We start from the raw sequence: 26186 nt of genomic DNA on the forward strand, positions 1-26186 counted from the left end.
GTATGGATACATCACAATCTGTTCATCTGTTTACCTGCTGATGGACATTTGGGTTGTTTCCAGTTTGTGGCTTTTATGAATAATGTTGCTGTGAACATTAGTACACACATCTTTATGTGAACGTGTTTTGTTTTTAAAACAATGCTACAATGCATCTTGATTATATAACTAAATATTTATCAATTATAATATTTATACATACCTCATTTCTTATTATTTTCTCATCATAAATTTCTGTAAGTAGAATTGCTAGGTCAAAAAGTATATTTATTTAAAAGCGAAGGAGGCCAGGCATGGTGGCTCACACCTGTAATCCCAGCACTTTGGAAGGCCAAGGTGAGCGGATCACCTGAGGTCAGGAGTTCGACACCAACCTGACCAAGATGGCAAAACCTCGTCTCTACTGAAAATACAAAAATTAGCCAGTGTGGTGGTGCGTGCCTGTAGTCCCAGCTATTCAGGAGGCTGAGGCACTAGAATCGCTAGAACCTGGGAGGCAGAGGTTGCAGTAAGCTGAGATTGTGCCATTGCACTCTGGCCTGGATGACAGAGTAAGACTGTCTCAAAAATAAACAAACAAATAAATAGAAGTGAAGGAGGGATGGGTATATTGGAATAAGAAAATTCTTTGAACTATATTTGCAACTAAAACTTTTTTTTTTTTTTTTGAGACGGAGTCTCGCTCTGTCGCCCAGGCTGGAGTGCAGTGGCCGGATCTCAGCTCACTGCAAGCTCTGCCTCCCGAATTTACGCCATTCTCCTGCCTCAGCCTCCCGAGTAGCTGGGACTACAGGCGCCTGCCACCTCGCCCGGCTAGTTTTTTGTATTTTTTTTAGTAGAGACAGGGTTTCACCATGTTAGCCAGGATGGTCTCGATCTCCTGACCTCGTGATCCGCCCATCTCGGCCTCCCAAAGTGCTGGGATTACAGGCTTGAGCCACTGCGCCCGGCCAACTAAAACATTTTAAAACAATAAGCAATTAAGTCGATAAACACACGTGAAAGCCAGAGTCTCTTTCCTTACAACTCTGCCAACACATTTGGGTGTTGTTGTCTTTTCATCCTTGATAATTTGATAGGTTTAAAAAAATACTGCAAAAAACACTGCTTGCTATTTTAATTTGTACTGTTTTTTCTTCTCCTATGATATTTACTTTTTCCATCTTATTGATTTGTAAGCATTCTTTTAAGATGAAAAGGTCAATTAAAAATTAGTTTTTTTTCCACTGCAGCTGTATATAGACCTCATCACTTCACTAATAGTTTAGCAGCTACCTTACATCTCTTTTGGGGTAAGGAATAGAAGAAAGAAAAACCCAAAGGGGCATCACTCTGTTCAAGACTCATCATTTTTAACACTGTTACCTCACACAGATGGATCAAGTGCTGAACTACAGATTCCTTTCTCTGCCGGAAATTTACAGTCTGCAGTTGATTTTCAGACAAAAAATCCCAGGCCTTCAGGATTGTTGTCAGTTCATTCATGGGGATTTTCAAGATGGTCCTCTTGATGAACTCAGCAACAGTCTCATCCATCTCTTTGGCGCTTTTACAAAACAAAAACAGCACAACAAAGTATTAACCAAATACAATACTTGTCTGTTTTTATTTACACATACACACACACGTATGAAAAATAGAGACAGGGTCTCACTACATTGCCCAGGTTGGTCTTGAACTCTTAGGCTTAAGCAATCCACCCGCGTCAACCTGCCAAAGTGCTGAGATTACAGGCATGAGCCACCGCGCCTGGCCATCAGCATATTTAGCTGGGATTTTGATTTGTAGGTCAAACACCTAAATGTTTACACTTTTTCAGCTATTCTGCAGTGTTTTAGGATAAGCATTTAATTATTTTCTCCTTAATGTATATTTAAATGTTTTAGAGTTTAAAAATTAGTGCCCTCTCTCCTTTTCTGGCTAGAGTATTTTGATGTTTTGATGGCGATGATACATAAATCATTCATTCATTCACTGATTCATGTAACCCCTTACTGAGGACCTGTGCATGCCAGGCACTTTTCTAGGCACTGGGGATAGATATGTCTTTGGCCAAAAAGACAAACATCTGTTCCAGTATGGTGCATCCATTCTAGTGGGGAGAGAGAAACAACAGAGGAATCATAAACTATGTTAAAATTGAGGAGTGCTGGAGAAAATGGAATAATTTTGGCAGGCTGAGTTGAGGGTGGGAGTGCTGGAGAGAGTAGGCCTCATAGAGACTATGACTTTGGGGCAATCCTTGCAGGAGAAAGAGTCATGTGGTGGAAGAGCTTTCCAGGCAGAAGGAACAGCATGTGCAAAAGTCCCGAGGCAAAAGCCTGCTTGGGGCCTTCAAGGAACAGGGAAGGGTGGCCTCCAGTGAGGGCACAGCAGAGGCAGGAAGGAGGCATAGAGAAGGAGGTGAGGTCAGTGATCATGGAGGGCCCTGAAAGCCACTGCAGGGATCACTGCTTTTTTCACTCTGCAAGGTGCTGAGCACAGGCAGGACATGCTCTTGTTTAGCTTTTCTGCCAGGATCCATCTGGCTACTGTACTGAGAACACAGTGTAAGGAGGCGAGGGCAGAGATTGGAGGTTAGTGAGGCAGGGGAAGAGGTCAGATTCTGGATACACTTTTAAGAGGGAACTCACGGGGTTTCTAGATGGATTACATGTGGGGTGTTAGATCAAGAAAAGAACCAAAGGTGAAACCAAGGTTTTTACCAGGGAACTAAAAGACAAAGTTACTATTAGCTGAGATGGTCAAGACTGTGACAGGGAAAGAAGAAAGCTCAGGAATTGTGGAAATCTATTCTCAATCTGTTAATATTAAGATAAAGATGAGAGTCCAAAGGAGATACTGAATAAGAGTTGGGTCTGTGAGTCCACAGGACATGCTAAGAGCTAGCGGTGCAGTGGATTGCTGTCTCTCAGTCCTTTTATGCACTGCCTGTGAACAAAGAGCTCTTTCCTCCCTCACTTCTCCTGCCCATGCCTGAAGGTGAGATTCCTCAACTGTCTATAAGGTCCTGAGCCCCAAATCCAGTGTGGCTCCCTCATCAATAGGCAAGGGATATAATCTCCAGAGGAATGACCTAGCGGCTGAAGGAATAAGGAAGGAAGATTCTGAGCTCTTTTATTATTTTCCTCTGGGCAGAAGTTGTGAGCCAATGTTGACAGCTGATCTCACCTCTGCTACTTTATTTGGGGACACCGGTGAGCATCTCTCTCTCTCTTCAAATACAGAACAAAAAAGCAAACAAACATTGATATTTATTTATTTTTTTTCATTCGAGATAGAGTCTCACTGTGTCACCCAGGCTGGAGTGCAGTGGTGCGACCTCAGCTCACTGCAACCTCCCCAGCCTGGTTCAAGTGATTCTCCTGCCTCAGCCTCCCAAGTAGCTGGGACTACAGGTGTGCACCACCACACCTGGCTAATTTTTGTGTCTTTAGTAGAGACAGGGTTTCACCATGTTGCCCAGGCCGGTCTCAAACTCCTGACCTCAAGTGATCTGCCCGCCTCGGCCTCCCAAAGTGCTGGGATTACAGGTGTGAGCCAATGTGCGGTCTGCAAACATGATTTTTAAACAATGCGGGGTACAACCTGCATACTTTAATGTCCCTTAACAGTGTATCTTCTAGGAAGGCGCACACAGACCTTGGGTGTCTGTGTTTAAGACACAAGCCTGTAGTCTTATCTGTTTCCTTTACAACTTTGGGAATTCCAGGGACAAAGAAGTATCTTCCTACAAGAGTACTGGCTGTGACTTATTTGTTGAAAACTGAAAAATTATCCTTGTCTACTTCTGAAAAGAAATAGTTAACTGTATTTAAAAATATACTGAAAATGATAGTAAAACAAAGATAAAGAGGAAGGATTAGCAGTCGTTTAGAAAGAGAAAAATAACTGAATTAAGGCTGTGGGAACAGAATCAGGATCATGAAACAGGAGTCGGATTTGTTTCTTTGTGTAGTTACTGGACCATCTAAAGCCTTCCCCATGGTCTACAAGGCCCCGTGTTGCGTGGCCCCCGCTTCCTTCTCCTTGATTTTCTGAGCTCCAGCTACACTAGTCTCTTAGTTAAATAATGTCTTTGGAAAAGGACCATTGTGCCTGCAGTTATGACTGCCTAGAAGGGTCTTCCTGCACATGTTCTCTCCAGTGACTTCTTGTCATTCAGGTGTTAGCTTAGATGGTTTCTCCTCAGACTTATCCTGACCACCCAACGAAAAGTTACTTCCCCACTCTCCACTGCTAATTTTTTTTTTTCCTTTTTTTTAGATGCAATCTTGCTTGGTCGCCCACACTGGAGTGCAGTGGCGTGATTTCTGCTCACTGCAGCCTCTGCCTTGCAGGTTCAAATGATTCTCCTGCCTCAGCCTCCTGAGTATCTGGGATTACAGGTGTGCACCATGACATCCAACTAATTTTTCTATTTTTAGTAAAGATGGGGTTTCACCATGTTGGTCAGGCTGGTCTTGAACTCCCAATCTCAAGTGATCCGCCTCGGCCTCCCAAAGTGCTGGGAGTACAGGCGTGAGCCACTGCGCCAGGCCATCCACTGCTAATTGTCTTTACAGAACTATCTGAAATTATCTTTTTAAATTTTCTTGTTTCTAAAATTGAGCTCCAGGACAGGGTGATGTTTTTATTCACAGCTATACTCCTAGACCAGAAAGGCGTCACTATAGCCAAGAACAGGCTACTGCGTCCTTGATAAATACTTGTGGAATGAATGCCTGAGGAGACAACCTGGGCGAACTGGGATTCAACAGTCAGTGAAACATCAAATCAACACCTCTCCCATTAAGAACACGGGCGAGGGCAGGAGCGCGCCCGGCAACGTGCATCACTTGAGGTCAGGCGTTCGAGACCACCCAGGCCAACATGGTGAAACTCCGTCTCTACCAGAAATACAAAAAGCAGCCGGATGTCGTGACGCACACCTGTAGTCCCAGCTACTCGGGAGGCTGAGGCAGGAGAACCGCTTGAATCCGGGAGGAGGAGGTTGCAGTGAGCCAAGAACGCGCCACTGCCCTCCAGCATGGGCGACATAGCAAGACTCGTCTCAAAAAAAAAAAAAAAAAAAAAAAAACACACCAAAAAAACCAAAACACACACAGGCGAGGTGAGGCTGTTAAAATTGATTCCTGGGCCCTATCAAATTAAACTGAGGGAAGGGCGCACGGAAGGCTTGAGATTTAGCATCTTTTAAAGAGTACGTCAGATGATTAATTCCGGGTAAAGTTTGCAGAACGCCAGTCTAAAGAAATTTGGTAGAGCGCACTCAATCTCACCAATTAAGATGGAAATCCCTTTAGTAAAAGTTTACCCCGTGACCATTTTTAAACTTTCCTTTTTTTGTTGTTTTTGAGACAGAGTCTCGCTGTGTCGCCCAAGCTGGAGTGCAGTGGCGCTATCTCAGCTCACTGCAACCTCCGCCTCCCGGGTTCACGCGCTTCTCCTGCCTCAGCCTCCCAAATAGCTGGGATTGCAGCCACTTGATACCACGTCCGGCTAATTTTTCTATTTCTAGTAGAGACGGGGGTTTTACCATGTTGGCCAGGTTGGTCTCGAACTCCTGACCTAGTGATCCACCCGCTTCGGCCTCCCAAAGTGCTGGGATTACAGGCGTAAACTACCGCGCCCGGCCCCATTTTTAAACTTTCTTTGTACTTCCTAGCGCTTTAGTGCCTGGCATACAGTAGATACTCAAGGTCTGTGGAACGCATGATCAAAAAGATCCATTTTAAGTAACGTTCCCGTAGCCACACACCTCTGCAGAGCTCCAACAGGCAGCCCGAGGAGCAACGCAAGAAGCTACACGGACGAAAAACGACGGAAGCCGAGGTGACAGAAAAGCAAAATCCCAATTCTGGGCCAGGAAGCAACCCCAGGCTCGGAGAGCAGAGCCCCTGGTCACATGACCACACGGCCCGCCTCTGACGCAGTCGCGTGCCTACGTACGGCTCGACCCGCCCCACCGCGGGCGAGGTGACGTCACGTCCGGCACAGCGTCACCGCCCCCTCACCTCGGCCCGAACCGTAGTTCCCCGCCCCGAGCCCGAGACCCAGCGCCAATCTTGAGCCTCACAACGTGCGATAATTAAGAAAAAGCCGCTCCCCGAGACCTGGGATCTGGCTTGCTCAAGGCCCCACACCCTCCCGGGCCCGATCCAGTGCCGCCCGGGGCTCTCTTACCGGCCCTCATCTCCTTCAGTCTCCGTCTTCGGCAGCTGTTCCCGCCCGCCGCGCCTTCAAAGCCACAAATTGCAGTTCCCGCCGCCTCCAAGCTCCGCCCAGCGGAGCGCAAGCAACAGTCTTGGGCACAGGGGATTGCACGGGGGAGCGACTGAAGCGAAGGTCGCCGAGCCCCCGCGCCGCTGTTCTTACAAGTGTACAGCCTTGCACCACTAGTGGATTTACACATAGGCTCCGTTAGCGTCTGGCTTGTGTGCTCGGCTTGTGACTTAGACGCTGTCGTGCCTCAGTGGACTCACTGTGCCTCCCCCCACGACGGACGGAAATGGGCCCGTCCAGGCCAGGCGGTGTATGCGCCTCGGGGCCCGCGGGCGGCGGGGGCGGGGAGCCCGGACCGCCGTGGAGCGGTGGAGGGCGTCACTGGCCTTCCGTGTCTGGCAGGCGGTTCAGCTCTCGGCTCCCCTGCAGCCGGCCTTCGGGTCGGGCGTCTCCGTTGGTGACTGCCACTTCAGTTCTCCCGGTGTGGCCGCGAGTCCGGTGAGTCTTGGGAGTCCAGGACGTTCCGAGCGCTGTCCGTTGTCCCTCCTCAGGTCCCCTGACAGCGCGTCCCGCCGAGCCCCTTCCTGCCGCCGGTCGGCCCGAGGAGGTGGGGACCCGGAAGACCCGACTGCCGCAGGCCCATAGCCGGGCTGCTGCGCTGGGGAGGCTGCGAGTGAGATGGCTGGGCGCTAGCTGGAACACGCTGGTGGCTGGGAGCGGCCTTGGGCGTCGCTCGGGGTTGGAATCCGCCCGCCACTCACTGGCTGGTGACCTTGGGCGCGCTCCTTCCCTCCCGGAGACGGGGCTTCCTCACCTGTAAAATGGGCCTTGAGGAATGGAGCCCTCAACACAGGGTTTGACACGATGAGCGCCCAATAAAGTGTTGTTGTTGATCTAGCAATTGAGAATTTGCAGGTAGAAAACGGGCGCCGTTCAAGCACGTCTCAGCTGCAGTGCCCTGTGCCGGTCAGTACACTTTACTCTTTTTTCCCCTTTAGTACCTTTTTTTTTCCCCCCCCCCCCAGGAAAGTAATACGCTCACCTTTCTTTTCTTGGGTTTAAAGATCAGGCGTTTTATGTAGAGTCTTAAATAGTTTTGGAAGTCTTCATTGAAAACCTTAAAGGCATGGAAGTTTTCGATGGCAAAGGAATTGTGTTGTGATGCCCTTCGTATCTCCTCTCCTGTATATGCATGCCTTTTGCACTTGTTTAGTTGATTTAAAATGAGTTTCTTTTTCATCCTTTTCCTGCTGCGTTGAGGCCCGAACTAGTTGTCAATTTCTGACATTTAGCGAACATGGATTGGGCATTTACCACGTGCATTTGCAAGAATACTCCCTCACGAGCCTGTGCGTTCCTTGAGATGTATGAACGAGTATTTTTCTCTGAAATTCACATGATTTTGGCAGAGTGCTCGGCACCTTGTAAGCCCTGGTAATGTTTATTCAGGAAAAGCTGCGAGGTCGCATTCACTGAGAAACTCTTTGGTGGAAGTCAGAGTAGTTAAGCCCTTCTCCCCAGGCAGCCCCCGGGGTCCTTCTCAGAAGCAGCCTGGCATGGGGTCTACAGTACTAGCGCCAGTCACGTTCTTGGTGGTATCGGTTCAGAATTGGTCCTGTGAGAAGTCGATGTGATAAGTGGAAGTGGGCAGGGGAGGCAGTCACTGACTGTCTGCTACCTCTGCTGCAGTGTGGCTCATAGTTTGAAAAGTTGAAAAATAATTATTTAACTGATACCAGGGCCGAAATGTAGGCTTTAAAAATGTTTAATGTTATTTATTTTTATATATTTTTATTTTTTTAATTTTATTTTGAGATGGCGTCTTGCTCTGTCGCCCAGGCTGGAGTGCAGTGGCGCGATCTCGGCTCACTGCAACCCCCACCTCCCGGGTTCAAGTGATTCTCGTGCCTCAGCCTCCCGGGTAGCTAGGGTTACAGGCCACGCCCGGCTAATTTTTGTATTTTTAGTGAAGACGGGGATTCACCCATGTTGGCCCGGCTGGTCCTGACCTCAAGTGATCTGCCCACCTCGGCCTCCCAAAGTGCTGGGATTACAGGCGTGAGCCACCGCGCCCAGCCTAAAAAAATGTATTTTAGAAAGCAGAGTGTTTACAGTTTTTTTCTGGAGAACAGATTCTTCAGACCCTGAACAACAGACTTTTCTGGCCTTGTTTTTTGCATGTTTTGCAATAACATTAGAAATTACAACTGTAGTGTAAATTTCCTGGGCAACCGCACAGTAGGAAAATCTGAAGAAAAGCCAACTGGCATTAAAATACAGCGTTCTTCCTTGTGATTATAGATTTGCTGAAGTGAGTTACTAGAATGCTTACCCGTTTTCTTTATACTAGAGTTAATACAGCGCTCTTGATTTATTTTCTAAAATTGTGCCACCTGGTGGTTGAACTCTGTCTTAGACTGCTCTTGAGGAAAATATGTACCTCAGAGTTGGTAGACTAAGGTTGAAAGAGTAAAATAAAGCTATAATTTTTTATATCTTCACTAAGAGTACCCTACCGCTTCTACCCTCTCAGCTTACTCCCCAGGAAAAGTTAAAATTGCCCTTATGGGCCCCTTAGCTAGCTATCAAACTACATTTGACAGCTGAAAATTTTAAGGGATTTCAGTGGACTGTTTGGTATTGTGTGCATACACGCAGTGGATGGGGCTGGATTGAGGAGGGAGGTGGTGAAATCGTGACAAATTTACCCTTTTGATGTTTTCTCAAATGCCAGTGTAAAGATGAGACTAACAAACTCTTTGGTGGAAGTCAGAGTAGTTAAGCCTTTCTCCCCAGGCAGTCCCTGGGGTCACACCCAGGAGCAGCCTGGCATGGGGTCTGCACTGGAATTAAATATTATTACTCTATTCAAATAATAACAGTTTGAATGGAATTTATCCCTCTCTCTCTATTTCACTGGAAACATCCAAGAACGAGGTCTTTTCACTCTCGTTTCCATCATGCTGATGTTCGTAATTATTATTTTTTGAGATGGAGTCTCACTCTGTTGCCCAGGCTGGAGTGAAGGTGGTGCCATCTCGGCTCACTGCAACCTCTGCCTTCAGGGCTCAAGCAATTCCCCTGCCTCAGCCTCTCAAGTAGCTGGGATTATAGGACCCCACCACCACACCCAGCAAATTTTTGTATTTTTAGTGGAGACTGGGTTTCACCATGTTGGCCAGGCTGGTCTCGAACTCCTGACCTCAAGTGATTTGGCCTCCCAAAGGTCTGAGATTACAGGCATGAGCCACTGCTTCCAGCTTCACGTAAGTTATTTTAAACCCATGCCATCACTGAGATATAGGTCAAGAGCAAATTCCATTTTATGGAAGAGAGACTCAGGTCTCAGATTAGTAACCAAAATGACATAACTTGTGAGTAGCTGACTAATGACAAATAGAATACTCTTCTCTTTTTGTGTGTGTCTTGACAGACTCACTATTTCCACACTTACAGAATAATATTATGTTGACTGCTGTGGAACTTGGGCCTAGAATGACTACCTGTTGAACTTGTAGTCAGTTAGAAGCTCTTTGGGAATAGTTTTTTCCATTTGAATTTATTTCATTCACAAACTGCTGTGAAGGCATGTCTTTCCTATTTTGAACATGGATTAAAAAATCTGTCATGGTTAGAGATTATGTTGGGTTGTATGTAACTTTGTAGCTAACTGCTGTGTGACCTGGGGCTTAGTTTCTGTATGAAAATATGGGCAGTGCATATTTTGACCTGTAAAAAGACAATTTCTCATGGTTCATCTGAATTTAAAAGGCTACCTGTTTCATAGGGTTGTTGCATTATAAGACTTGTGCTTAGCACGTGGCAAATGTTCAACAAATTATTTTCTAAACTAATAGTGATGCCTTCTTATGAGTTTGAAGAAATTTTAAGAATAAGAGTATGGAATACATATTTAGCTTTTCTTTAGTTTGTAAAATGTATTTTGAGTTAAATTGTGTTACTGGAATAGTCTTTTAAAGGTGAGTACTGGAAGACATCAGCACTTAATTCCATGTGTTCTGAGAGAACATTGCCATTGTTTTACAGTTGTACCTTATGTATTACACCCCAGAATACAGCAGTACATCTGTGTATGCACCAAAATTTAGGTAAAGCCAAGTGACACAAAGTGGATGGAAGGGAGCATAGGTGACGGGTATATAGAAGGCAGGGGGAGGAAGAGCCTATCCAGCTAAAAATATATGGTAGAAGAAAAAGAGTGACGGGGAAAGCAAGGAATCTGTTGGATAAGGGATAAGGTGAGTGTTCAGAGCTTTAGGTTAAGTAGTACTTTCTTACCAAGAATAGGAAAAGGAAATGAAATTAAATCATTTTATTCTTTGACATAGTCATCTAAGCTAAGAAAGCAGAAGAGCTTCGTAAATGTATACAATTATTATTTGTCAGTTAAAAGTAAAACTAAATAATGAGAATTAGAAGGGAAGACGTTTTACTGGTACACCACCGAGATTGACAATAGCATACATATTTGAGGTAAACTTGTTATAGAGGGAGGAAAATATATACCATTTTATGTACTTAGGCTTATATACATCTTTGCATCTATTAATATTAGTCAGTGTCTTCTCAGGTATTTGTCAATTAAAGAAGTCATTTTGGTACATCATAAGCTTGTTTCTGAATTGTAAAGGCACATATTTGAGTGCCGGTTGATAGAAAAGTGCAAAAATATTTTGTCAAATACATTTAGAAAATGTTAGAGACATTTCTAGTGATTAAACCAATGCTTGTTTTCTGTTGTTGTTGTTTTTGAGATGGAGTCTTGCTCTGTTACCCAGGCTGGAGTTCAGTGGTGCCATCTTGGCTCACTGCAACCTTGCCTCCCAGGTTCAAGCGATTCTCCTGCCTCAGCCTCCCAAGTAGCTGGGATTACAGGCGCCCGCCACCATGCCGGGCTAATTTTTTAAATTTTTAGTAGAGATGGGGTTTCAGTATGTTGGCCTGGTTGGTCTTGAAGTCCTGACTTCAGGTGATCTACCTGCCTCAGCCTCCCAAAGTGCTGAGATTACAGGTGTGAGCCACCGCACCTGGCCTATACCAGTGTGTTTCCTTTAGGAAAAAATAAAGCAGAAACCAGGTAACTAACACTTCACATAAATGTAGGTGCATAATATTGGTATGATATCAGATGGCTTAAATTGCTGAACTGTATGAAACTTAATTTTTCTAAGGCAAAAAATAGATGTCATTGGAAGGATCTTGGGGTCAGTGGCAGGCAAACAATTTGAACTTGGCTGCATTTTTTTCGTTGCAAATAAATATTTAGCTGGGTGCAATGGCTTTATTTGTGGTCTTCAACTGTGTGTGTGTGTTTAGTAGTTACTGAATAGAACAGGGACCTACTGCATTTTTATAAGTTGCAATTGAAATAGTAGCTATGCTGTAATCCTTTGGAATTATTTGTTCTGCCAATTTTTTGTTTTTGTTGAGTGGGAGGTGGATGGACAGTTTGAATTTCTCACAATTTTTTTTTTTTTTAACAGCTTGAGGTGTAATTTACCTACCATAAAATTTGTATGGTGAAATACAGATAACATAAAATTTACCATCTTAACCATTTAAATGCACAGTTCAATGGTATCAAATACATTAATAATGTTGTGCAACCATCACCACTGTCCATCTCCATAATATTTTTTATCTTGTAAAACTTTCTGCCCATTAAACAGTAACTTCCCATTCTTCTCCTCCTGCCCTTCCACCTCCCTCTGGTAACCACCATTCCACTTTCTGTCTCTTTGATTTTGACTACTTTAGGTGCCTCATATAAGTGGAATGTTAAAATACTTGCCTTTTAAAAAATGTATAGTTTCAAACTTTTATTTCAGATTTTGGGGGTAAGTAATGTGCACGTTTCTTACATGGGTGCATTGGGTGATGCTGAGGTTTGGGGTACAGTTGATTCCGTCATGCAGGTAAGTGAGCATAGTACCTAACAGTTTTTCAGCCCTTACCCTCCTTCCACCCTCTATTAGTCGCCAGTGTCTTTTGTTGCCATCTTTACGTTTGTGAGTATCCGGTGTTTAACTCCCACTTATAAGTGAGAATATGCCATATTTGGCTTTCCGTTGCTGCATTAATTCACTTATGATAATGGCCTCCAACTGCATCCATGTTGCTGCAAAGGACATGATTTCATTCTTTTTTGTGGCTGTTTAGTATTCCATGGTGTATATGTATCACATTTTCTTTATCCAGTCCACTGCTGATAGACACTTAGGTTGGTTCCATGTCTTTGCTATTGTGAATAGAACTATAAAGAACATATGAGTGCATGTTTCTCTTTTTGTAGAATGGTTATTTTCTTTTGGCTATATACCCAGTAATGGGATTGCTGGATCAAGTGGTAGCTGTTTTAAATTCTTTGAGAAATCTCCAGACTGCTTTCCACAGTGGGTGAACTAAATGACATTCCCACAACAGTGTATAAGCATTCTCTTTTCTCACAGCCTCCCCCAGCATCTGTGTTTTTTTTGACTTTTAGTAATAGCCATTCTGACTGATGTGAGGTGGTATCTCATTATGGTTTTGATTTGCATTTCTCTGATGATTAGTGATGTTGAGCATTTTTTCATGTTTTTTGGCCACTTGTATGTCTTTTTGAGAAGAGGCTGTTCATGTCTTTTGCCCACTTTTTTTTTTTATATTTGTTTTGTTTTTTGAGATGGAGTCTCACTCTGTCGCCTAGGCTGGAGTGCAGTGGTACCATCTTGGCTCACTTAAACCTTTGCCTCCTGGGTTCAAGCCATTCTCCTGCCTCAGCCTCCCAAGTAGCTGGGACTACAGGTGCCTGCCACCATGCCCCTCTAATTTTTGTATCTTTAGTAGAGATGGGGTTTCACCATATTGGCCAGGCTGGTCTTGAACTCCTGACCTTGTGATCTGCCTGCCTCGGCCTCCCAAAGTGCTGGAATTACAGATGTGAGCCACCGCGCCCGGCCTTTTGCCCTCTTTTTAATGGGATTATTTATTTTTTGCTTGTTAAATTAATTTCCTTATAGATTCTGGATATTAGACCTTTGTTGGATTCACAATAGTTTGTGAATATTTTCTCCCATTCTGTAGGTTATCTGTTTATTCTATTCATAGTTTCTTTTGCTGTTTTGAGATCTTTAATTAAGTTTCAGTTTTTCTTGTAACTGCTTTTGAGTACTTAGTCCTAGTTCTTTCCTAAGGCGAATGTCCAGAATGGTGTTTCCTGGGTTTTCTTCTAGGATTCTTGTAGTTTGAGGCATTCTGTGTAAATCTTTAATCTATCTAGAGTTAATTTTTATATACGATGAAAGGTAGGGGTGCACTTTTATTCTTCTGCATATAGCTAGCCAACTATCCCAGCACCATTTATTGAATGAGAAGTCCTTTTGCCATTGCTTCTTTTTGTTGACTTTGTCAAAGATCAGAAGGTGTATGGCTTTATTTCTGGGCTGTTCTGTTCCATTGGTCCATGTGTGTGTGTTTGTAGGAGAAGCATGCTGATTTGGTTATTGTAGCCTTATAGTCTGAAGTAGGGTAATGTCATACCTTTGGTTTTGTTCTTTTTGCCTAGGATTCTTTTGGCTATTTGAGCCCCTTTTTGGTTCCGTATGAATTTTAGGATAGCTTTTTCTGATTCTGTGAAAAAATGCCATTGGTAGTTTGATAGGAATAGTGTTGAATCTGTAGATTGCTTTGGGCAATATGGCCATTTTAATGATACTGATTCCCCCAATCCATGAGCACGGAATGTTTTTCCATTTGTTTGTGTCATCTGTGATTTCTTTCAGCAGTGTTTTGTAGTTCTTCCTGTAGAAATCTTTAACCTCCTTGGTTAGATGTATTCCTAGGTATTTTATTTTTTTGGTGGCAATTGAAAATGGGATTGCTTTCTTGATTTGGCTCTCAGGTTGAAAGTTATTAGTGTATAGACATGCTACTGATTTTTCTGTGTTGATCTTGTATCCTGAAACTACTCAAGTCATTTGGCAGAGTCTTTCGGGTTTTCTGGGTATAGAATCATATCATCAGTGAAGAGAGACAGTTTGACTTCTTTTCTTATTTGGATGCCACTTTTTTTCTCTTGGCTGATTGCCTTGGCTAGGACTTCAGTACTGTGTTGAATAGGAGTGGTGAGAGTGGGCATCCTGTTCCCTTGTTCCGGTCCTCAAGGGAAATGCTTCCATCTTTTGCCTGTTCCATATGATTTTGGCTGTGAGTTTGTCATAGATGGCTCTTACTATTTTGAGGTTTACTCTTCAGTGCCTAGTTTGTTGAGGGTTTTTATCATGAAGGGATGTTGGATTTTATCAAAGGCTTTTCTCTATTGAGATAATCGCGTGATTTTTGTGTTTAATTCTGTGTGGTGAATCACATTTATTTTGCATATGTTGAACCCTATATATATGTTTTTTGACTGGCTTATTTCATTCAGAATGTCCTCACGGTTCATCCATGTTGTAGCATATGTCAGAATTTCCTTCCGTTTTAAGGCTGAATAGTATTCCATTGTATGTGTATACCACATTGTGCTGATCCCTTCGTCTGTTGGGCTCTTGGGTTGCTTCCATGTTTTAATTATTATGAGTAATATGCTGTGAACATGGGTGTTCAAATATCTCTTCAAAATCCTGCATTTAATTCTTTTGAGCATATAGCCAGAAGTGGAATTGTTGGATCTTATGGTAACTTCATTTTTAATTTTTTGAGGAACTGCTATACTGGTTTCCACAGTGACTATCCCAGTTTACATGCCCGCCAACAGTGCACAAGAATTTCAGTTTCTCCACATCAGTTTCTCCACATCTTCTTTAGCATTTGTTACTTTTTGGGTTTTTTCAGCATTAGCCATCCTAATGGATGTGAGTTGGTTCCTGTTTTCTATTTGGAGCTTTTAAAAAATGAAAGCAACTTGTAGGTTTTTTCTTTTGGCAATCATTTCTGAGTTAGAAAGAATAGGTTAAGCCCAGGTGGGGCGCGGTAGCTTATGCCTATCCCAACACTTTGGGAGGCTGAGGATCACTTGAGGACAGGAGTTTAGAACCAGCCTGGGCAACATAGCAAGACCTCTGACTACCAAAAAAAAAAAAAAAAGAACAGCTGCCCATAATGTTTTTCCTTTGACCTTGGCTGCTAATTTTCCACTTTGTGAATGAACCAGTTAAGCTTAAGTTCAGAGATTTCAGCTTCATGTTTTCAGTGTAATAATTAGTTTTATGGCAATATCTGTTAAATTTGAAATTTTTTTTTTTTTACAACTTCTGGTGTCATTTCATTGTTTAGTTTTTTTTTCAGCCAGCTATTAAGAAAAAAGCAATCTATATTCACACTAATATGAGACTAATGACCCCTTAACCCTCAGAATAATATACATTTTAAAATAATAAGCCAATTCTCTTAACAAATCTGAACAAAATGAATTGTTAATTTCGGGAATGTGGCAAAAATATTTGAAGTCATGCTTATTAATATAAGCAAGCTATTTCTGCTTTAGCACTTATTTCTGGGATTGCGTCTCTTGAGGCTTCCTGCTTTTCTCCTGAACCTGCAGGTTCTCTAAACACTACTGATAACTTGCTGAATATGTTAAATCATTGAATTTAGAAAGCTTTGGCTGAAGTTTAATAATTTGCCTGAGGTCACACAGCTGGTTAATGGTTAACATACTTTTCTGATAAAGGTCACTGAAGGTTCTTACTGAAGATGCTTTTAGGTGGCATAACAAATGTATTTATGCATATTCAAGACACTCTTGTATCCACAGGTTGCACTGCTGTGATCCATCATCATCTCCTAAAGATGCATCCTGACTTATCTCCACACTTGCATACTGAAGAATGCAACGTCTTGATTAACTTGCTTAAGGAATGTCACAAAAATGTAAGAGTTCAGAAAAACGACTGTACAGCCAAAATGAAATTAGGTATAACACACTGATGTAAAATGTTATCTCTGTTAACAGAAGGAAATGATAATGTCTTAGTAAGGAGTCTGAGTTTAGTCAAGATAAGCAGTTGATATGTGTGAAATTTTTTTTTTTTTTTTTTTTTTTTTTAACACAAACTACCTCCTTTTATGATTAGTAAAAATCAAACATGGTAGTTTGTTAGGTAACGTCTGAACTGGTATGTAACAGTTGGAATCCATGTTCTTACAATAAAATGCTTTCTCTTTCCTAATTATAGGGCACTAGAACAATTATATTCAGTGCTGACTCTTCTGATTATAATGGAATTGTTCTAAGAGTATCTCCTCTTTGATGGCTACCATTCTGTTTAATGGTAATAGAAATGTGTTACATAATTAGACATTAACTAGATTTATGATTGGCTTAATCTGATGTATTTAGTTGTTAGTGGAGTGGAAGTAAAATTACATGGTTAAAACCAAAATAGAAAAGGAGCCCATCCATATTTGGAATGCATTAAATCAAGCTGATATTTTTATAGCTGTTGAATATTTAGCTTTTCCTTATATGTTTGATATATGACACCGTTGTTACAAGAAGCATTTGTTTTTTCTTTAGCCTTGCATGATGCATAGTTTTTCTCATGATATCCATAAACTGTAGATATATCAAATTATAATAATAGTAAGTATCACTGAAATGAGTAAAATTTATAGACCAAAAGTAAGGTGGTAAGTAGTACTTATAAAATGTGAAGTCAGATATTTTTACTGGTTCAAAGAATGTTGTCGATGACAATATTTTTTGGGCTATTTTCACTATACATATAGATCAAAATGAGCCAGACTACATAAGTAAAACATAAAGTTTCGATTTTTAAAGTAAAAACTATATAAAATGTTCACTGTTTAAAGAACAAGAACTAATTATTTGTGTTAAAGTAGAATATTTCAATTTGTTTATGGTCAGTTACAGTCAGAGACTGAAAAGGAGAGGGGATCTGGCGACAGGGGCACAGTGGAGAGAAGGAGACTCTGTGGAATAACATTTCAGTCTTGTTATTGAGAATTTTGCCAGTATAGCCCTTTAGATGTATGTTGTGCTTTTTGTAATACTGGACATAAATAAGGATATTATCTCTGCATATTTATTTCCTAGGTTAATCAAATTAAGGGCCAGAGTTTTTCAATCCTTGCTTTTAAGTAGTCTTTGTTTTATGTTTATATTTGTATGTTGCTTTTTGATCCATGACTATTTTAAATTGAAATCTATTTAAACATTTTTTTTTTCTTTCAAATGGATTTCTTCTTGAATCACTGGAACTAAAGATGGATTTAAAAAAATTAATTTTATTGAGGTGTAATTTACATGTAAGGAAATGCATCTATTTTAAGTGTACAGTTCGATGAGTTTTGTCAAATATAGACACCCATGCAACCACCATCACAGTCAAGATCTAAAACATTTCTATCAGAGTTTCCTGTGCCCCTTTGCAGTGAGTCCCCAACCCTTACCTCTTGCCCAGGTAACCACTGATTACTTTTTGTTGATACAGATGAATTTTGCAGTTCTAGAATTTGTTAGAAATGTACACTGCATTGTATATTCTTTTTTATTTTTTGAGATTGAGCTTCATTCTGTCACCCAAGCTGGAGGGCAGTGGTACAATCTTGGGTCACTGCAGCCTCCGCCTCCCGGGTCCAAGTGTTTCTCCTGCCTCAACTTGCCTAGTAGCTGGGATTACAGGTGTGCGCCACCACACCTGGCTAATTTTTTTAAATCTTTCGTAGAGATAAGTTTCACCATGTTGGGCAGTCTGGTGTCGAACTTCTGACCTCAGATGATCCTCCTGCCTTGGCCTCCCAAAGTGCTGGGTTTACAGGCTTGAGCCACTGCACCCAGCCTATATTGTTTATTCCTATATTTTGAACCATGATATGTTTTTGAGGTTCATACATGCTGTTGCATATGTCATTAGTTCATTTATTTTTATTTCTGAGTAGTATTTCATTGTATGGATATGCCACAGTTTATTTACCTATTGATGGACATTTAGGCAAATAAACAGTTTGCAGCTGTGCTGTTTTGGATAAAGCTGCTATGAACATTCATGCACAAGTTGTTTATTTTTGAGACAGAGCCTTGCTCTGTCGCCCAGGCTGTAGTGCAGGGGCACAATCTTGGCTCACTACAACCTCTGCCTCCTGGGTTCAAGCAATTCTGCTGCCTCAGCCTCCCGAGGAGCTGGGATTACAGGCGTGTGTCACCATACCTGGCTCATTTTTGTATATTTAGTAGAGATGGGGTTTCATTATGGTGGTCAGGCTGGTCTCAAACTCCTGATCTCAGGTGATCCACCTGCCATGGCCCCCCAAAGTGCTGGGATTATAGGCATGAGCCACCGTGCCCAGCCATCATGTGCAAGGCTTTGTGTGGACATCTTTTTATTTCTCTTGGGTAAATACCTAGGAATGGAATGACTAGGTCATGTGGTAAGTGTATATTTACCTTCATAAAAGGCCACCAAACTGTTTTCCATTTTGTACTACTTTACATTCTTGCCACTCTCCATCACCAGCACTTAATATTATAAACTTTTTAACTTTAGCCATTGTGTGGATATGTAATAGTATCTCCTTTTGGTTTTAAATTGTATTTCCCTGATGACTAATGATTTTAATGTGCTTTTCATGTGCTTGTTTGGCCATTCATATAAAATTTTTTGCCTATATTTTAAAATACGACTGAGCTATAAGCATTCTCTTTATCATTTGGCATACAAGTACTTTGATAAGTGTATTGTGAATATTTTCTCTGTGGCTTTTCTTTTTTTTACTTCCTTTGGGATGTGTTTCAAAGAGTATCTTGTACATTTGATGAAGTCTTTTTTTTTTCTTTCATGGTTTGTGCTTTTTGTGTCTTTGTGTATTCTGTGGTCACAAAGATACTCTTGTGTTTTCTTTTAGTTCTATAGTATTAGCTTTACATTTAGGTCTATGATTCATTTAAAGTTAATTTCATTTTTTTCCTTTGATATTTGTGTATTCTTATCTGATATTTCAAGTTAATTTTTGCGTATGATATGAGGTGTGAGTTGAAGTTGATTTTCTTTGCCTGTGGGTAGCCAGTTGTCTCAACACCATATGTTGAAGAGACTGTTCTATCTCTGCTGTTTTACCATGGTCCCTTTGTCAAAAATCAATTGACCATATGTGAGTGGGTCTATTTCTGGGCTCTCTAGTCTGTTTCACTGATTTATATGTCTATTCTTAACACCAGTACCATGCTGTCTTAATTACTGTTGCCTTTAGTGAGTCTCAGTCATATAGTATAAATCCTCCAATTTTGTTCTTTTTCAAAGTTGTTTTGGCTATTCTAGGTACTTTCATTTCCATATTAATTTTAGAATCAGCTTGTCAATTTCTACAAACAACATATTTACTGGTTTTTGTTTGAGGCTGAACATTGGTAATGACTTGGATTTTATCTTTTGTATCAGCAGGCAGTTCGTGTTTTTACGTATTTTTAGGGCATGACTGGCATAGCCTTTACCCTAGAGTTAGTTTAGCCTAATTACTAAAATAGGATTCTTTGCTGATTGACTTGAGTGTTCAATGAGATCTCTACTTTGGCTTATAAGGACTCCATTGACTCCCAGCCCTGTGTGAGCTCTGCGTTTTTCAGCTTGTAGCTGCTGTAATTGTTCTTCGTAGTGGTTGTGGCATTGTGAAAGTTCACCCAACACATATGTAGTGAATACTCAGTCAGTGACTCAAGGCAGCTCCATGTAGATGTCTGGAGTTCTTTTGCTGCTTATCTCTACCTCACAAATTCCAGCTGCCCCAACCTGCCCGAACGCTGATGTTTGCCTCCTCCGCTTGGTGAAACCACCATTGTCGTCTTGAGTTCTCTTCTCTGCTACATGGTTTGGAAATTGTCTGCAGGTAGAAAACTAGGTGAACGTAGGGTTCACTTGGTTTTGTTTCTTTCTTTCAGGTGTCACGCTCCTGTAGTCTGTTGTCCCAATATCTGAAAATAGTTGTTTTGTATATTCAGTTTATTCTTTCATGGCTAGAAGCAGAAGTCTGGAAGATAGATTTTTAAGTAAATAGCATGGGAACAATTATATAGCTGTTTGGAAAAAGTTAAAATACCATACGTATGAATCAACTTCATCATCATCTAATAGGGCAGACATCTAAATGTCAAAAATGAAACCATACAAATACTAAGAAAACCTGGATAAATTCTTATATAACCTAGATGTGGGGAAAGTGTGCCTAAGTAAGGACCCTGAATTCCAGAGGTAATAAAGTAAAATATTGATAAAGGATCGTTTGAGGCCTGGAGTTCCAGACCAGCTTGGGCAACATAGCAAGACCCTGCCTCTACAAAAAATAAAAATAAAATTGCCTGGGCATGGCACATGCCTGTAGTCCTAGCTACTTGGAAGGTTGAGGCAGTAGGATCACTTACACAGTTGTTTGAGGCTGCAGTACAATACATCAGCCTGTGTGACAGAGTGAGACCCTGTCTTTACAAAAAAAAAAAAAAAAAGGGAGTAAGAGGCCAAAAATCAGAAAAATGAGCAAAAGCATGAGAGATAATTTACAAAAAGAGAAAAGATGGCCTTTAAACATGAAAAGATGTTCAACCTCACTGCAGCTTCAGACTCCTGGGCCTAGGTGATCCTCTCATCTCAACCTCCCGAGTAGCTGGGACTACAGGGCATGTCACCATGCTTGAATAATTTTTTGTATTTGTATATTTGTAGAGACAGGTTTTTGCCATGTTGCCCAGGTTGGTCTTGAACTCCTGAGCTCAAGCAATCTGTCTGTCTTAGCCTCCCAAAGTGCTGGTATTACAGACGTGAGCCACTGCGCGTGGCTAGGTTTTTCCACTTTGAAGTTACTCTTTTCTTCCCTTTTCATAACTCTTTGGAAGGAAGCCACTGTGTGCAACCTACAGGTAAGGACTGGGAAGTTACCCTGTTTCTCCAAGGTGGTGGAGTGTCTACATAATCTTCTGGAATTGTGTTCTAGAGAGTTACTTGTTCTCCCCCATTTATTTACGTATGTCAGTATGGACTCATGTATATTTACTTTATACCTTAGGTTATAATCCAGTATACTTTGTTTTGTTTTTCACATTGTTCCAGCTTTGGCCCCTGAGAGTCTTTCAGTTGGCTTTTTTAAAAAACAGTGCAGCTGTTAAAGAAAAAAAAAAAAAAAAAAAAAAAAAAAAAAAAGCGAGGCTTGCTGGCTCGGTTCTGTAATCCCAGCATTTTAGGAGTCTGAGGTGGGAGGATTGCCTGAGCCCAGGAGTTCAAGACCTACATGGGCAACATAGTGAGACCCCCTGTTTCTACAAAAAATTTAAAAAAATTATGTCACTAGATGACACATGGCTGTAGTCCCTCCCAGCTCCTTAGGAGGCTGAGGTTGAGGTGGTGAGAGGTGACAACATGCTACCAGTCCTCGCTCTCGGCGCCTCCTTGGCCTCGGCGTCCACTGTGATGGCGCTTGAGGAGTCCTTCAGCCCACCACTGCACTGTGGGAGCCCCTCTCTGGGCTGCCTGAGGCTGGAGCCGGCTCCCTCGGCTTGTGGGGAGGTGTGGAGCGAGAGGCGCGGGTGGGAACCGTGGCTGCACGCGGCTCTCGCGGGTCAGCGCGAGTTCTGGGTGGGCGGGCTCAGCGGCCCCGCACGGCCGCGCCTCGGCTGCCTCCCCGCTGGACAGGGCTCTTGACCTGCAGCCTGCCATGTCCGCGCCCGCCCCCCCACCGCGGTGGGCTCCTGCGCAGCCCGAGCCTCCCTGACGGGCACCGCCCCCTGCTTCATGAGCCTCCCTGATGGGCACCACCCCCTGCTCCATGGTACCTGGTCCCATTGACCGCCCAAGGGCTGAGGAGTGCAGGCGCGGCTTGGGACTGGTGGGCAGCTGCTTCTGCAGCCCTGCGCGGGATCCACGAGGTAAAGCCAGTTGGGTTCCTGAGTCTAGTGGGAACTTGGAGAACTTTTATGTCTAGCTAGAGGATTGTATATGCACCAGTCAGCACTCTTGTGTCCAGCTAAGGGATTATAAATGCACTAGTCAGCACCCTGTCAAAACGTTCGAATCAGCTCTCTGTAAAACAGACCAATCAGCTTTCTGTAAAATGAACCAATCAGCTCTCTGTAAAATGGGCCAATCAGCAGGATGTGAGTGGGGCCAGATAAGGGAATAAAAGCAGGCTGCCTGAGCCAGCTAGCCGCAACCCGGTAGGGTCCTCTTCAGTACTGTGGAAGTTTTGTTGTTTTGCTCTTTGCAATAAATCTTGCTGCTGCTCACTCTTTGGGTCCACGCTGCCTTTATGAGCTGTAACACTCACCGCAAAGGTTTGCAACTTCACTTCTGAAGCCAGCGAGATCACGAACCCACGAGAAGGAAGAAAGTGCGGACACATCTGAAGGAACAAAGCAGGAAGAACGAACAACTCCAGCTGCGCCGCCTTTAAGAGCTGTAAAACTCACCGCGAGGGTCCACGGCTTCTTTCTTGAAGTCAGCAAGACCAAGAACCCACCAATTGCGAACACAGTGGGAGGATCACTTGAGCCTGGGAGGTCGAGGTTGCAGTAAGTCGTGATTGTGCCACTGCTCTCCAGCCTGGGTAACAGAGTAAGACCCTGCCTCTGAAAAGAAGAAGAAAAAAAATTTATTTGAACTGACGTGTAATGACTTCCAGGATACATTTCTTGAAGAAATCAAAGGACAAAACAGTATTTATAGTATCCTAGCATTTGTATAAAGAAGAAGATAAGCAAAACATATTTGTATCTCCTCATTTGTGCAAAAAGAAACAAGATAACTGGAAGCTAATGAGATTTATTACCTTCTGAGTGGTGGGTAGGAGCAGAGTGGAGGAGTGACACTTTTACAAAATCTTTTGGCTGGGGGCAGTGGCTCGTGCCTGTAATCCCAGCACTTTGGGAGGCTAAGGTGGGTGGATCACTTGAGTCCTGGAGTTTGAGACCAGCCTGGCCAACATCACAAAACCTCATCTCTACCAAAAATAAAAAAGTAGCTGGGCGTGGTGATGGGCCCCTGTAATCCCAGCTTCTCAGGAGGCTGAGGCAGGAGAATCACTTGAACCTGGGAGAGGGAGGTTGCAGTGAGCCGAGATTGTCACTGCCCTCTAGCCTGGGTGACAGAGTGAGACTGTGTCTCAAAAAACAAAAAAAATTACATATTTTATATAATTCATGTTGTTTGAACTTTGTTCACATTTCATCTACTCCAAAAAAAAAAAAAAAGGATAAAAAAGGGATGAGCAGGGTTGGGAAGAAAACTCAAAAATGGAATACAAGCAAAACCAGACAAACTTACTTCAAAGGAGTCATCTAATTACACTAAAGGATAAAACGAACTAACCCAAGTAATTTGAACATGTGCTAAAGACAAGGTAGAGCTGTTGTTAGTAGTTTGGATTTTGCAGTGGCATGGATTGGCAGTTCTGAAAGTGGCTTCTGAGTATTCTGTGTATTCCAAGACTGAGCAAATAAGTAAACATACTGTAGATAATAAGAGACAGGTTTCTTACTGTCATAAATATGGAAGAGGAAAGGCTAGGATGTATGCTGTGATGTTGGATTGGAATTAGAGGTATCAGTGTGAACTCATGGTTTTCAGTATATATAAGATGTAGAATAGATAGATATGTGTGTCTATGTTTGTTTCATATATGTATTCAATATATGTTTTCCTGTAGCAATGAGCGTACGTAATGCCCAGATTTTGTTTTTGAATACCACTCTTCAGTAACAGGGATCCTTGGAGAAATTACTGATTGTAGGGCTAGGGCTGGGAAAAAACAAGAAGAACCTGCAACATCTTGTACCAGAAAGTAAGACATTTATCAAAGAATAATGGGGGCGGTTAAAAGGACAGGGGCCAGCTTGAAGGGATTCCTGCTGGCCAAAAAGGGGACAGAACAACAAAGTGATGAAAATAATATAGTCAATTGAATAAGGATCCATGAGTCCAAACTCATATAAATATATAAATGGATGAAAAGGGAAAGTTTCCATTACAGTAGAATGCCAACTAAAATATAAGAGGAGTGCTAGAATTAGAAAATCACTGTTTGTTAACCGTTGTAATAGTAATTGATTTAGTCAGTAATCATTAATAGATCCTCATACTAGTGGGTGAAAAGTTTGAGGAAATAATTGGATAGTTAAATGGTCTCAAAGTGTGTACCCATAATAATTACAGAGGAAAAAGGAATAACTTTACAGTGTAGAAACTTGGCAGGTAGCTCCTTACCTAGGTAATAGAAGTTAACATCAATAATGGGACAAATTGCCATGTGCCTCTTGATGTGGTACACCGAAGACATAACATCACTTCTAGGGTATTCCTGCCAAAAAGTCATGACCTGAATCAAGTTGTGAAGAAACACCAGACCAACCCAAATGGGGGAGCATTTTGCAAAATAACTGACCTGTACTCTTTAAAATGTCAAGGTAATGAAAGAAAAAAGAGACAAGCTGTTTCAAATAAAAGATTAAAAGATAAGAAAAATACTGTAAGAGCTGGAAAAAAAAAAAGATGAAAGAGACATGACAACTAAATGCAATAGCAATCCTGGACCGGGAAAAAAAAAAACTCCAACTTTTTTTGCCTTTTGCATGAATGATACTATTAGGCCAATTGGTGAAATTTGAATAAGATCTATAAATCAGATACTAGTATTAATGTTAATTTTCTAATTTTGGTAATCCTATGGGGACTTAAATTTAAGTCCTTGTTTTTTTAGGAAATGTGCATTGTATCTGCAACTTAATCGGTTCAGAAGAAAAGCTCGTGTGTGTATGTAAGAGCTAGAAGAATAAAGCAAATGTGAAATGTTACTATTTGGAAATTCTTTGCACTGTTCTTGCAACTTTTCTTCAAGTTTGAAATAGACAATTGTTTTTAAAGACATCTCCGGTCATCAAGTTTTACCTAAGTGATCTTTCTGAAGACTTACACTTTTTAAGTGTTAAATTGAGCCCAGGAGTTTGAGGGTATAGTGAGCAGTGGTGTCACTCCGACACTTCAGCCTGGGCAATGGAGCCAGACTGTGTCTCTCAACAGCAACACCACCACCTAGTGACTTAAAACAGCTATAATTCTGCAGGTCCAGATCTGGGGGGGGGAATGTTAATTAAAAGTTTATGGGGAGGATGGGCGACAAAGCAAGACTCCGTCTCAAATAAAAAAAAAAAGTTTGTGGGGAGGATGTCTCGCTCTGTCACCCAGGCTCGAGTGCAGTGGCACTATCAAAGTTCACAGCAGCGTTGAACTCCTGGGCTCAAGTCATCCTTCTGCCTCATCCTCCTGAGTAGATGGGACTATAGGTGTGTGCCATCATGCTTGGATAATTCAATTTTTTTTTTTTTTTTTCCCCTCTTAGAGAGAGGCTCTCCTGTGTTGCCCAGGCTGGTCTCAAACTCCTGGCCTCAAGTTGTCTTCCTACTTTGGCCTCCCAAAGTGCTGGGATTACAGGCATGAGCCACTGTGCCTGCCCTGATCCCAGTTATTTAATTAATAAATTGAGTGAATTATATTATCTAAGATGTCTTTTAGCCCTGAGTTTGTGTAATTCTGTTTTAGTCTTTTTTTGTTGATTAGTCTGTCTTTCTGAATGCCCCTGTCTGTGCTGGAATGCTGCAGTGCTCTCCAGTCTGCTTGAAGTGCCTGAGTGTTTTATCTCCAAATAGCCTACCTTGCTGTGCTTTTATCATTCTTTCTGTGCTTTTTTAGTTCTGCTGTGATCTTTGCAGACAAATGTTATTTCCACAGCTTTCAGGTGTCTGTGGGTGACTTCTGATCTACTGGCCTATTTTGCCTACATTTGTCAGCAATACTTAGATATTCTTTCCATCTGAAGGTAAAATACAGAATTTAGAACAGCTGATTTCCTCAAAGCTACTTGGAATTCCTTATGTATTTTTTCTGATTTATAAAAGTAATATGTAAGTTATACATATCATTTTAGATAGTATAAAAGAGGTAGGAAAGTGTAAAGCAAACAAAAAT

At 42.0% G+C, this 26186-nt stretch overlaps 2 protein-coding genes across 8 annotated transcripts in view; one reads left to right on the forward strand and one right to left on the reverse strand.

Moving 5' to 3' along the window:
* Window positions 1-6960, reverse strand: part of CENPN (centromere protein N) — a 29827-nt gene extending 22867 nt beyond the window's left edge. For both annotated transcript variants that reach the window (XM_017953592.3, XM_009196934.4), the window contains exons 1-2: window positions 6187-6960; window positions 1366-1546 (exon numbers count right to left, since the gene is read on the reverse strand). In XM_017953592.3, the coding sequence (XP_017809081.2) occupies window positions 1366-1536 (171 nt within the window). In that variant the 5' untranslated portion in view covers window positions 1537-1546; window positions 6187-6960. The remainder of the gene's footprint in view (window positions 1-1365; window positions 1547-6186) is intronic.
* The window catches only part of CMC2 (C-X9-C motif containing 2), a 31526-nt gene continuing 11850 nt past the window's right edge, over window positions 6511-26186 (forward strand). For 4 of the 6 annotated variants that reach the window (XR_001898335.3, XM_017953589.3, XM_009196922.4 and 1 more), the window contains exon 1: window positions 6511-6723. Coding sequence is in view for 5 of the 6 variants with exons in the window: in XM_017953589.3 (XP_017809078.2) it covers window positions 6538-6723 (186 nt within the window). In the remaining variant the exon portion in view is untranslated. Of the gene's footprint in view, window positions 6724-7077; window positions 7192-15982; window positions 16099-26186 lie in introns of those variants that run through there. The other 2 variants (XM_009196923.3, XM_009196924.3) reach the window with 2 other exon arrangements.

The sequence above is a fragment of the Papio anubis genome, chromosome 18, assembly GCF_008728515.1.
Source record: "Papio anubis isolate 15944 chromosome 18, Panubis1.0, whole genome shotgun sequence".
In the NCBI taxonomy this organism is placed as follows: domain Eukaryota; kingdom Metazoa; phylum Chordata; class Mammalia; order Primates; family Cercopithecidae; genus Papio; species Papio anubis.